General features: G+C 41.5%; 1 protein-coding gene across 3 annotated transcripts in view; it reads right to left on the bottom strand.

The window, feature by feature from the left end:
- GRHL2 (grainyhead like transcription factor 2) overlaps positions 1 to 13406 on the bottom strand; it is a 67680-nt gene that overhangs the window by 15298 nt on the left and 38976 nt on the right. For all 3 annotated transcript variants that reach the window (XM_069854430.1, XM_069854432.1, XM_069854431.1), the window contains exons 9-11: positions 8521 to 8679; positions 2388 to 2475; positions 2161 to 2297 (exon numbers count right to left, since the gene is read on the bottom strand). In XM_069854430.1, the coding sequence (XP_069710531.1) occupies positions 2161 to 2297; positions 2388 to 2475; positions 8521 to 8679 (384 nt within the window). The remainder of the gene's footprint in view (positions 1 to 2160; positions 2298 to 2387; positions 2476 to 8520; positions 8680 to 13406) is intronic.

Below are 13406 nucleotides of genomic sequence, written 5' to 3'. Positions count from 1 at the left end.
TCCCCCACAGCCTGTAGTGAAGTCCATGGCAAGGCAGGCTGTCCCCCTGCAGCCCCTGAAGGTTAATGGTGGAGTAGATATCCACCTGCAGACTGTGGAGGATCCCACACTGGAGCAGATGGATGTACCTGAAGGAGGCTGCAACCCTTGAGGGAAGCTCCTGGCAGGACTTGTGGCCCCAAAGAGAAAGGAACCCAGGCTGGAGCAGGTTTGCTAGCAGGAATTGTGACCCTGTCGGGGACCCTCACTGGAGCAGTCTGTTCCTGAAGGACGGCACCCTGTAGAAGGACCCACGCTGCAATAGTTCATTAAGAACTGCAGCCCACAGGAAGGACTCACATTGGAGAAATTCATGGAGAACTGTCTCCCAAGGGAGGGACCATGCCAGAGCAGGGGTAAGAGTGTGAGGGGTCTTCTTGAGGAGGAAGGAGTGGCCAAAACAGCATGTGAAGAACTGCCTGTAACCCCAACTCCCTGTCCCCTCGCACTGCTGGGGTGGGAGAGGGGAAAGAAGTTGGGAATGAAGTTAAACCTGGGAAGGAGGGAGGAGTGGAGGAAAGGTGTTTTAAGATTTGTTATTATTTTCCCTTTACCCTAATCTGATTTGATTGTTAACAACATCTGATTGTTTCCCCAAGTTGAGTAAGTGACAGTAATTGCTGAGTGACCTCCCTGTCCCTATCTCAACCCACAAGCCTTCCGTTGTTGTATTTGCTCCCATCCATCTAAGGAGGGGAGTGACAGAGCGACTTCAGTGTGCACCTGGTGACCAGTCAGGGTCAACGCACCACACTATGAGCTTTCACTTCTGAACCTATACACTGAAAATCGCTTAGATGTGTGTGTGCAAAACTGAGATCTGGAACTCCTTCTACATCCAGGAGCTGAAAAATGGCTACAAAACACTGTCATAACAAATCCTTCTTACATTAAATAATACACAACCCAACTAAAATGTTCAGGATAACAAGGATGCCAATACTGCCGCCTATACAGCAGCAAAAATACAAGACTGAACATTGCCTAAAAGCTAGCAAACTGAGATATCTTACAGTTAGTTTAGAAAATTATTCACAAGATTACATATACTAATGAATGTTTTCACCTTCTCCTGTTTTGTGACAAGTCCCCAGGCTGGTTTGAAAGCCATGAGGACAGAAGGTACCCAGTACTGATATGTGAGTGGGCGTCTTTCCAATTTTGGAGAGTAAGTCAGTGACAGCTGTGATTGCAATGTCTGTGCTCTTTGTGCTTTGCTCTACCACTATCCTCACTGCTTTAAAATGAATGACAATTCCAACCCAGTGTCATTTAATCTTAATTTTTCAAATATTTTGCAGCAAGATGCATATAAAATTTCCTCATCTACTATTTGTATTTATAAACACATGCTTTACGGTCTCATCCTACTCCCCGAGTTGTTAATATTTCATAAATTTCATGTATTTCGTATAGTTTCATATAAAACATTTTCAGAGCTTACCCTCTAATTCAGGTTTGCAATTTCCCAACAACTGATAAAGTAAGTCTTAAAAGAGACGAGTCAGCAAAGACCTCCACACACTTTCTGGTGATAATAAATGGACGACTTCTGCACTAAGCCAATGCTGAATATTAACATAAGCGTGATAGATTTTTATTTCATAAAGTGAAAACATTTTCTTCTAAGCAATTCACAGATCTCTAGGTGATGCCGACAGAAAATGGGCAGCGGTGTTTAGTGAGCCTACTCTTGACTTCCTTACACGTGTAAGAGGTGGGTCTTTGTTTTCAGTTGTCACAGGGAATGGGACCTCTTCTACCACAAGGTGGCACCTCATGTCATCAAGCCAAATAGCACACCCAAAAAACAGACTTTCAGTCACAAATCAACCTCCTAGGTCAAAATCCTTGACTATGTGTCCCATTCTTTCTCAGTAGCAAAAGAAAGGCAAAACCATAAAAAACAGGCTAGTGAGGTATTAATGAACCTAGAACTCAGAAGGGCACTTCTCTCTTGTAAAGTCTTGGTTAAGTGACTCACCAACAGTTGCATTTACCAAAAGGAGAACAGAAACAAGCAGCCCCCAAGAACAGTGATATATTTTCCTAAAAACTGCCCTGAAGCACACATGGCCTGATGGCAAGTGGGCACCAGCTCATCTCATTATCATTTCTTACCTGTCCAGTTCTTTGTAGGTTTCCAAAGTGAACATCCGGTATGAAGAGAACTGGCTGGGAATCCAGGTCAGCCATTGTTTTGAAAAAGGTGATATCGCTCTTTTTTTGCAAAGGAAGCGCACTCAACTTCCCTTCAGCTGCTAGGAGAATCACAAAGCAATGTGATTACAAGAGGAGGCATTTTAAGCATGACTTAACCCCAAACCAGAAAAGCCCATCTTACTCACAGTTATTACACGAGGCTTGGGACGCCTGGCCTTTGCCTTTCTTCCTGTTCTGCTTTCTCTCTTCATCTCGGATTTTCCTTTCTGCTCCCTGATGCAAGAAAAAACAACCCACAGATATTATTATCCCAAAAAGGAACCACTGTGAGCATCCTGCCCTGCGATATCTGGATCTACAATGATGGACACATCAGAAATGCTGAAACAGAGACTGGTTATCCCATTACAGAAAAATTTGTCCAGGTTCTTGTGCAACATGAAGGTGCAGCCAGCTCTGCATTGATCACCTGTGCCCAAAACTCAGGCTGGCACATCCAGCAGCCCCCAGGACTGGAATCACCAACAGGAAAAAAACCACATGTGGGCTTGGAGGATATGGGATGGATAGCTTGGGCAGTGTGTGGTTTGTAGCAGGGTCGTCACCACAACCTCCACAAAACGTATCTCAAGCCCAGCACCCGTGCCATGGATGTAGTGCTTAGGCCAAATACTTTGTTTACATACTGACATAAAACACTTATAGGTTTGCTATCGTCTTGCATCACATTTGTGCTAAGCTTTTCCCTAATCTCTCCTCCACCCACCTTGCCTAGGGGTGTCATTGTTCCACTATGTCCAGCTCTGTAGAGGCCTTTAAAATTTGGCCGTTCAAGAGCTTGCCAACAGTGCAAAGGCTCTTACAGAAATATACAGGCATTTCAATAAGACAGAAGCCCTCCAGGAACTGGAAAGCAGTGTAGCACCCTCTTATTAGGCCGAGGAACTTCTGGGAAGCTGCAGGCTTCTGTTATGTAAATATACTCCCAGTAAATTCAGAAAATAAAACTTGTTATTGACATAAAAAGCAGCAACACTTCCTTTGAAGTTATCCTAATTTACTTTATAAATATGAACATAGATATGTTTAAAGGGCATTAAAGATCCATATGCTCACAAACAGTCAGCATGCAAAATTAAAGATTTTTTCCAAATTAAAATTAGAAGTTTCTTTAAAAGAAAGGGGGAGGGAGGAAGGAAAGACAAAAATATACACTCAAGATGGCAAAATTCACACATGAGCCAATGAACAGAGCCCAAAAAGAACACGAGGAAAGATGTACTTCTGGCTGTCATCAATGGATTTCCAGAGGTTGAAAGAGGTGGAAGAAGAAATGTCTCTTTAAAAAACACGAAAGGTTGAACAGAAATATTGCCTCCAGACTCAGGTCCCAGTGCAATTGTCACTGACTTCAGCCACAAAAGGCAAAGGACTGGGAGTCACACCCTTATCTGAACTGCTTCTAGGACTACATTTGCATCTTTAAAGGCCACTATCCTTTGGTAGAAAGGACTAAAACTATGCCTCACAGCCACTGTCCTGCAGAAGGTACATCCCTGAGAGCCCTCTGCTGCACACAGCAGCTCCGCCAGGCGGCCACAGCCCTACCTACCACTCTGTGCTTCTGCTCTGCTGCTCACAGGCAGCAGGAGGAACCTTGAAAGTCATTTCCACCATGGCAGCAAGCAAGAGTTTCCCCTCAGGAGGCAGAAACTAAGGAGGACTCATTCTTTTATGCACAATAAGGAATATATGTTTTGCTGATTTTTCTTTGATATTCTCTGTAAGTTATGAACTTGGTACAGTAAGTTATGAACTCTCTGTAAATTATGAACTTGGTACAGCTTCACAGCTTTTTCTTCTTTCACTCAAAGCAAGACACTTTGAGTCCTCTGGGGTGCAGGCAATCCCTGAGGATGGCAGCCACTCCCATTCACCAGTGCTTATTTGTGCCACAGCCACTTTACAAATGTGGCAGCTGTAATAGCCACAACACTACATACCAGCCCTTCTGAGCCAGGAGCATTCCACAAGGCCCAGTGCAGGGACCAGCCAAGCCTACTTGAGGTACACTGTCATTGTAGGTTCTGAGACAATGCACCACAATAAGATTTTTGCATACCAGAGCATTTCTACTAGACAGTTTTCACAGCTGAGCCATCTGTCAAATATCTAATAAATCAGAGTTTGCATACCTCTTCAGAGGGGACTACTCACAGGGGACTACAAATTAGGCTCTGATCAGTCAAATAATTGAATGATTTTTCCATTTTTTTCATTGATGTCTGGACTTTGTATCAATGCAATGAGTATTTCTGGTACTAATCATTAGCAAACACAGCCTATGAACTTCAGCCCATTCAAAACATTTTTCCAAGTCCTCAGCTCATCTAAACTTATGTCTTGCATTCTAGCTCCAGCCTAGCAAAGCCCTTGCCATCATAAGGACCACTCCCAACACTATGATGAAGCTCATGTGTACACCTGTTTCTAGTTCCAGGCCAAAGCATCCCACATCTGGTAAGACAGGCCCATAAGCTTCAGATGCCTTCTCTCTAAAGAAGAAGATTTATAGGTAATTAGAGTTGCTCAATACCCTATGATAATCCATACCTGAAGGCAAAAGGGGAAAAATTGCATATATTCTAAACTTATTTCAGAGTAAAGAAAATAGGATTACTTTATTTGATTTTGAAATGATGTTACGATATTTGCCAATTCAAATGCTTCTGCTCTTTTAAGCAAAGTTAATAACATTTAGAAAACCAAAATAATTCTGAATCCTCAGTTCCTTCATACGCAGTGGCTAAAGCATCTTGCAATATATAAATATAAATAGGCCTGGTAGCAAGTTTCCCTGACAACCTCCTTAAGGAATAAAAATTATATTCTCTTATCATAATGCAGCATCAGTGATCTGCACACAATAAAAAGACTGCAAGGGCAGAGGGAATTAGCACTGAGAAAACAAGATGTGCACAGTGACAGTCACTTTTAACATTGCCCACTGGAAAATAAACAGGGATGAAAGACTGGAGAATGCATAGGGAGCAAGCATACGATTACAGACTTTGTAGCCTTTATCTCCATACATTTATGTCACAAAGCACGCATCAGATCTGAGTTGGCATTGCTCTCTAGTTTATATAATTTAAGCAACTGCCTGAGTAAATACTAAAATATATATATAAAATGTCCCACTTAGCTAAATGCAGTTTTATTTCTTGAGGGATGCTCTTTCCACAACAGCTATGCTGTTTTTCAGCTGGAGAACATTAATTTATCAGCAAATGTGTTATTTAAAAACTAGACACCTCTACCTGTGATTCAGCAAAAAGGAAGCCTAGAGAGGGTGGAAGCAAGGGCAGGTAGGGAGCAGTCAGGAATCGGGTTAGGAAAGCTAAAACCCTGATAGAATTAAATGTGGCCAGGGATGCCAAGGACAACAAGAAAAGCTTCTATAGGTACATAGATGATAAAAGGAAGACTAGGGTAAATGTGGGCCCTCTCCTCAGAGAGGGGAGACCTAGTTAGCCAGGATATGGATAAGGCTGATGTACTCAATGACGTTTTTTGTTTCAGTCTTCACCAGCAAGGGCTCAAGCCAAACCAAACGAGTCACAGAAGGCAAAGGCAGGGACTGGAAGATCAAAGAATTGCCCACCACAGGAGAAGATCAGGTTCGAGACCATCTAAGGAACTTGAAAGTGTATGAGTCCATGGGACCTGATGAGATCCATCTATGGGTCCCAAAGGAACTGGCTGATGAAGTTGCTAAACCACTACCCATCATATTTGAGAAGCTGTGGCAGTCCAGTGAAGTTCCCACTGACTGGAAATGGGGAAACATAACTCCAATGCTAAAGAGACACCTCACTGCAGAAAAAACATTTGTAAGAACACTGCCAGGCACAGAAACACTTTTCCTCTGCACTTCAAATTAAGATATATTTCAGTACTCAGGCGGAAGGAATTTACTATGCAGTTCCTCTGATCCAGATGATTGGAACAGATCAGACACGTTTCTCACCAGCTTCTCTTCGGGGCTGTCAGATCGAGGTGTAACAGTGCAATTCACACTTTTAAGATGTATAAAGATTATTACATATTTGCAGTTCAGGTTTTTTTCTTTTTTTAAGTGACCGTGTAACACTTTTTAAACTGATTATGACAAAGAGGTGGGCAATAAATGACTCAGATTCATGGCCTTTCCCAAAGAGGCAGCAACCCCTGTATTTGTCACTTAGAGGGCAAGTTGCAGACTCAGAAGAGAAACTGAGTCAAGATCCTCCATTCAGCACCACCTCAACCAGTGCCAGGGTTTTATTTTAGCATCTTGGAAACATGAGGGTACCCAGCCCCACCAGCTACTTTCCTCTAAGTGTGACATATTCTCCCAGCACCATCAGCAAGTGAAAATTCTCCAACCATTAATTTACTCACTAAAGCACCATGACAAATGGATGTCAACAGAGTAGCATGAGTGAGGGGAGAATCAGGCCTTAGTTTCTTTCCAAGTGCCAATGATCACAAACCGTCATGTGAATTGACTGATAATTTTCATTCATTCAACTCATTTCAGCACTTCATTAAGTTAAAAAGTTCTGTGTGTGTGTAGGCACGTATAAAGTTCTGTTATAAAGATACATATCCAACTATTGATACCCTTGAGGACTTCAGTTCCCACTTTCAGTAAAGTTTTGATGTGGATAATGTTTTAACTACCCCAGTGATCATTTCTTCTACTTTGAGGCAGTTTTGATTGAAAGACTCAATATTCATTTCCTGCTTTCTAGTCTGGATATTTGAAGCACCAATTAGCCAGCAGATGCAATGAGCATATATTATGCAAAATCTCCTCCAGTTGTGTCTACAGGTCACCCTTGATGAGTCTGTACTCTGAATTTCCTTCCTTTTTTTAAATAATTCAGATTTTTCTAGTTGCCTTTCAAAAACAGGTAAATGAAAATGATTTTTACTTTGATATTTACTGAGCTTTTAACATCCAGCTGTAGTTTCAAATCTCTAAATATTTGACATTCAAAGTTACATTTAAAAGCATAACATTTTAACTGCAAGAAGACCTTAATGCATACATTTACATTCATTACTTTCAAAGTTTTTGGTTCACTAACACAACTGACTGATTAGCCCTCAAGATCACGTTGTCAAGACAGCAACAAGGGAACTAAGTGAAAAAGGGGAAGGAGCATCAGCACAGAGACTTGAAACAGTTGAACTCTTACCCTTTCCATTAAAAAGTTAATGCTACATATTGCCTGGAGCATGGCCTTTTGCCTTTCTATTCCCATCTGCAAGACTAATTCAGATAAATATCCGAGTCTCTGAAACAGATGTAGGCTCCTGAATACCTAAAACTAGAACCCAGGCATCTCCCTCTGGAAGATCTTGCCCAGCAGGGATAAAGTCATTGCCTGGGAGGTGTTAAACACAACTGAAATGTGGTCATGCTCAGATCTAAGAATCATCACTGACATCACGTTTCTGAGCAACTCATTCGACATGGTGAAACATACAGCCTACCATGACACTGTCAAACTTGTTAAGGCATGATCTGTATTTTGGTGTTGAAAAATCTTACCAGTTCCCACAAAGGCATAGAGGAATACACTGTAAAACAACAAAATCCTTCCAAAGAGGGAGCAAGCACATAAAAAAAATGTTACTGATCTACAAAATGGAAATGCTTAATATATTTTGCAGTTCACTTTCAAAAAGAAAATCCTAGCAACGTAATAGTCTCTCTGAAGGTTCCAAAATAGCACCTGTAACCAAGCGGGGGGGTGGGAGGGAATCCTTCAGCGGCATCACTGGAACACAGCATTTTCCACTGTGTCATAAAAGAGAGCATAGCAGGCCTTTTCTGAAAGGTGTGTTTCTCTGTCAGAGACCTCTCCACAAAGTTTACACATTACCTATCCTGGCTGTTAGAGCTAGAAGGGATAACATCATCAGAGTGGCACTTGCATGAGTCTGCGGTCAGCACTGACCTTCCAAGCAGAGATCTTTACATTTGTACTTTTTATGACTTTATGTTATATTCCTATATCATGACCTGTTACATGCTGTACTTAAACAGTCCTACTGTTGCTCACAAGCTGAGGAATCAGGGCTAAAAAAGCTGCAAAGCAGTAAAATGGTTACATGATAATCTGTTAAATTTATGATGTCCAGATTCTACCATGAAACACCATTTTTAGGGAAATAAAACACATTTAATCCAGTCTAAAATACAGCAATAATAAACTGTCTAGCAAGGTTCCTCCTTTATCCATGGTAAGTCTGCTTTCCACTTACCTTGTCACAAAAAACCTTGATCTGGCAGTAGGCTCGGTGGATGGGTTTATTGCTGCGGTTGTTGTAGCTGTACGTATCGATCTGAATCATCAAAGGAAGTCCTTTTACCCCTTTCTGTGAGGAGAAGTCTGTGCTCAAGCAATTCACTGTGATGAAAATCTGAGTGCCAAAGAGATTACTTTTAAAATGTGGTGCAAAGAACTATTAAATTTCCAGCAAATATATCTCCCACTCCCCACTCTGCAAAAAATAAATTAATTCAGCTATGACCCACTCCGGCAACTCACACATTTATTTTCCACTTCTGTCCTAAGTTCAGCAAAGATGCTCCCAAGCTTGGAAGAAGGACAAACTTTCAAGGCATGTATTGGTGCTTCAGTTTGTATCAGGAGCTCATGTTTATTATCCCAACTTACCGTGCCTTGGTTCACATCAGAAAGCTCAGAGCACATGAGCTGGATTCTTTTTGGAAGAGCCGGACCAGAAGACATGGACTAGGAGCAAACCTCACATGCTCCAGCTACTACTGGTTACTCAGTCTGTGGGAACTGAGTAAAATGTCCTGAGATATGCCTCATGTGGATGTCAGGTCTTTAGCCCTGACTTGTTTCACTCTACAAACCTGCTCTGTATGTTTGCACTATTTGTTAACACAGATGTAGCAAGATCATCTGGCATCATCCTTCCCAGCTGTTTTTTGGTCTGCTTTGTTCTTCTGACAGCTCACAATTTGAATTCAGTGTGTCCAAGGATAAGTCTGACCCTTCTGTTTATTTTACAAATTCTCTTAATCAGCAGTACCCTTTTCTCCATCCCACCAACAGAAATTGCTGATCTTCACTTTAAGGGTCCTTCACTGTCTTTCTTCAATTTCAAAAATGCATCTCACCCCGTCTTTCAAACTAGGAAGGAATTTCTCAAACATTTATAAAACTACTCCCTACCTGTTCTTGAAAACCCCTTTGCCATGTAGCATCCACACAACTTGACGCTGCCCTCGGTTCCCAGCAATGCCCCTGCCTGTCTTTGCTTTGGAAATCCTTCTCATACTTTTCCTTTATGCCCACTTAGTTCTGTTGATAGCCACCAGTCAGCTCCTGTCCTCTAACCTCCATCCATCTGTACAGCACCTGGGAGAAGCTCTCCCACCACCAGGTCTCCCAAGCACTATTTTGATGCAAAGGAAGTATTGTGAACTGAAACATCACTGATATCTTTCAATCAGGACAGTGAGCCTGAAATGTGAGAGGAAGCTGGATTAAAATCCAATTGTTCTTCCCAGTGAGGAATAAGTGCATTACACAGTAATTTGGGCCAATTATGTATTAACCTGTTTCTACTTTGCATTTTTCCTCTATTTAAAAAACAACAACAAAAACAAACAGACAAAAGCCCCAAACAGTGAATTAAGAAAAAGGGCAATGAAAACCACCAGTACGTATTTCCTGAACCAGAAGGATGTGAAACCTGCTCCAGCAGAATGTGCACATGCAGGAAGGAGGAGATCTGCAGGCTATATCAAACAGACCTGATGCACACCTCACCTGGCAGGGGAAAGGCCAGTGCACCCTGGGGTCTAGGAGGATTCAGGAAGGGAGAGCATGAAGGAACAGCCTCCCAGACCCACAAGCAGGGGGGAAAAGCCATTGTGAGTGACCACAATCCAAGATCCCCAAGAGAAAGGCAGTTGACAATAAAGAGCAAGCTCCAATAGGGCTGGTGGGCGATACTTTACCCTAATGGCAGAAGTTAACATTATAGTCAGAGTTTTTTACGATGGAGCCAGAGCAGCTTGTTTGCCTGACTGAGCTAATGGCACCTCTGCATTTCTGCTTCAGATTGTATCACAGAGCTGCATTTACAAATGAAATAGTTGAACTTTAACTGCGGGGAGAGGAGGGAGGCGGGGAAGGGCCCTCGGTGAAACTCTGATTTTGAAGCTGATAGCGTTATTTCTGTTTCAAATTACAACTTGGTCTCCTCCAACTCCAAAGGTAGGCGTGGATACGGGTGCATATACCTTTGAAACATGATGGCCTGAATTTTCATTTGCCTTCAGACTCCTGCAGTATCAGGGCAATGCTTTAAAGTGTCCGCGAGCACAGAACAGTGGAATGAAGTCTGGCATAAAATACAATCTGGCCTTGCTATATTTTAGCCCATACAACCGCACAGGGATTTTCTAAACTGTACATTAAAACATTAGGTGATGTGCAGGCTTTCCATTTACCCAGCAGTTTGTGCATCTGCACCTTTGCTGCACACTCAACTAAGAAGTAAAAAGACCTTGTCCAACCTTAATCAACTACGTACACTGTGTGTCATCTCTTCTGCTGCCTCCAGAAACTGAGAGCAGAGGAGGAACAGCTAGGGAAGACAGACTTTATCGTTTCAGGAGTCCCCATACAGCAATAACAGATTATTCAGCATGAATAATAGATTGATGCCATAAGATTCAATATCCTTGTTCTGACACTGCAATACATCAGGATCTCTCCGAGGAGCAATGACTCTACATTCATGCAAACGAAGTGTACTACACTTTCTGTCATATCATTTCCACCTCACAGATAGCCAGATGGATTCGAGTTAACACAGACCATTAATTACTGGGAAAATTTTCTGCCTCCACACAATCCTCTGTTAGCTTTCTGGCAAAATGCAACACTGACTTTGGATATAGAAAACATGGGGGTGTGCAGAGGAAAGGGGAAGTGGACATTAAGATGTGTTACTTAAGCTGATTTTAAGTTTTTTCTTGGCATGACTGATGATTTGCACCAGTTTTAACACCATGGTGCAGCAGGCTGCTGCAGCAAACAGGACCGGGGAACCTTCTGGACAGTCCCCTTCTCCCTGCCCCTGCCCTGTCCAGAAAACTTCACCTTCTCAAGGCAATGGTCAAGGAACGCTGTCTCCTCTGATTTCATCCACTAGTCAAGGCACAGCCTCTTTTGCCCTTTATAACCTCCTTCTCTTCCTCCTTTGTAGCTCCTGTCCATAATGCAGTAAACTCCCATGCTTAAAGGGACAAGGAGCAAAACAATTAATTCCATGGAGAGGCACAAAAAGATGAAGTCCTATTCTGCCTTTCTTAGAAGACACTCTGGTTTAAGAACCTCCTTAAGGTCCCATTGCTGGTCCCTTGCATGATAGAGTTACATGGTTAGAAAACGTAGAGTTAAGTAGAATGACAGTAGCAAGAGTAGAAATCTCTGCTTCCCCCCCACCAGGGCCCTGTCTACACTTGACTTAAAACTATTTTAATGGATTTAACTATGACAGTACTTGAATTCTTTTACAAACTTTTTTTTTTCCTGTGCAAACTAGATTTTAGGAATATTTTGCTATCAGAAACAAGTTTGAGATGTTGTTACAGTGATTTTTTTTTTTTTTAATGTCAGCATATCTTAGAGCAATTAATGATAGAGTTCCACCCATCTAGTCTCCAGCTCAGGCATGCCATTGGCAATGAAAAACTCATTTGGAGAAATATTTGGTGCCTGAGAAAGTTCCAAAAGTGGCCTAAGATAAAGACAATTCTTCTGTTCGGTATAGAGCAAGTCTAGAAATAAGCGCTTTCTCTTTCGGGGAAGGTGCCCCTTCACAGTGTAGCTATTATTATATGAATTACTGACTGTTTGTTAAACACTGCAGCATAATTAGTGATGTAAAAGACACAAATGCACAACCTGCCTTAAGAGAAAACAAAGCCCAGAAATGCATTTCCCCTTTTATCATTTAATCCAGCCAACATGACTCCTGCTGCGGTCTCTCAGCTTAGACACTTTAAAGGTCTACAGTTACGAAACCTCTAACATAAGCCTTTTATTACTATTTACATTTCTGGCTCCCATCGTCTCAGAAAAAGCCAAGGGCAGGAGGGACGGAAGAGTGTTACAGCAAAAAATCAGAAACTTAAAACCATTTCTGTACTGAATACTGGAGATACTCAGAATCTACTCCTGGGTGATGGGTCTGTTCAAAATTCTGTTTTAAAGGGATTCATCCCTCCAGACTGCAACAACAAAGAGTTAAATGACTTGTCTCTTAAATGACTAACATCAATCCCATCATCCCTCTTATACACAGAAAGTGTGGTTTTATAGTTTCTCCTGTCAGCCGTTACCTTATAAATCCCATACAAAGACCTTTGTTTTATTTCAATACAAATGTCTCCAGTAAATGTTTACACTACTCTTTTGAAGCTTCCTCAAGCCACACCACACCCTGGCAACTACATAAAAATGCCATTTGCCTTGAATCCCAAACGCGTATTTACTGAACCATTTGTATATACTGAAATTTCAAGGTTAACTCTTCTTTAATATATGTGCATGTACATGCATGACATATATACATTAAAAAATCATACATGCACACACAGACATGGGTTATTAAATCAGTTGCCAAGTCTAATCCTACATAATTTCTGTTACTAATTCCCCCAAATAAAGTATTTTCCTCCTACCTTTACACTTTGAGAGAAGAGAAAAATATTAACTTCTTCCATAATTAAATGAAATTTGATCTAAGTTAGGAAGGAAATTAATAATTAACAAAATTTTATACTACTAAAAGCTTGTTCTAAGTATTGACAGCAATGGATTGTCACAATAGAAATCACTGATAGACTGCACTGTTCTACCAGATTGCATTACAATTGTGCCCACTGGAATCATAGCTCACTTTGGCCCACAATGTCTAAGAACTTAATCCTGCAAATCAGTCACTCATTGAAAACACAGCTTATTACTGTGTGGGCTATGCCAAAACTCATTAAATAACTGGAAAGGTTCCCAAAGGCTTCAGCATGCTTTGGATTAAAGATCTACATTTCAGTTAAATATAGCAGGACAATGATTGCATGCAAGTATACACAACTG

The sequence above is a fragment of the Phaenicophaeus curvirostris genome, chromosome 3 (genome assembly GCF_032191515.1).
Source record: "Phaenicophaeus curvirostris isolate KB17595 chromosome 3, BPBGC_Pcur_1.0, whole genome shotgun sequence".
In the NCBI taxonomy this organism is placed as follows: Eukaryota; Metazoa; Chordata; class Aves; order Cuculiformes; family Cuculidae; genus Phaenicophaeus; species Phaenicophaeus curvirostris.
This window is presented reverse-complemented; position numbering and strand designations above follow the sequence as displayed.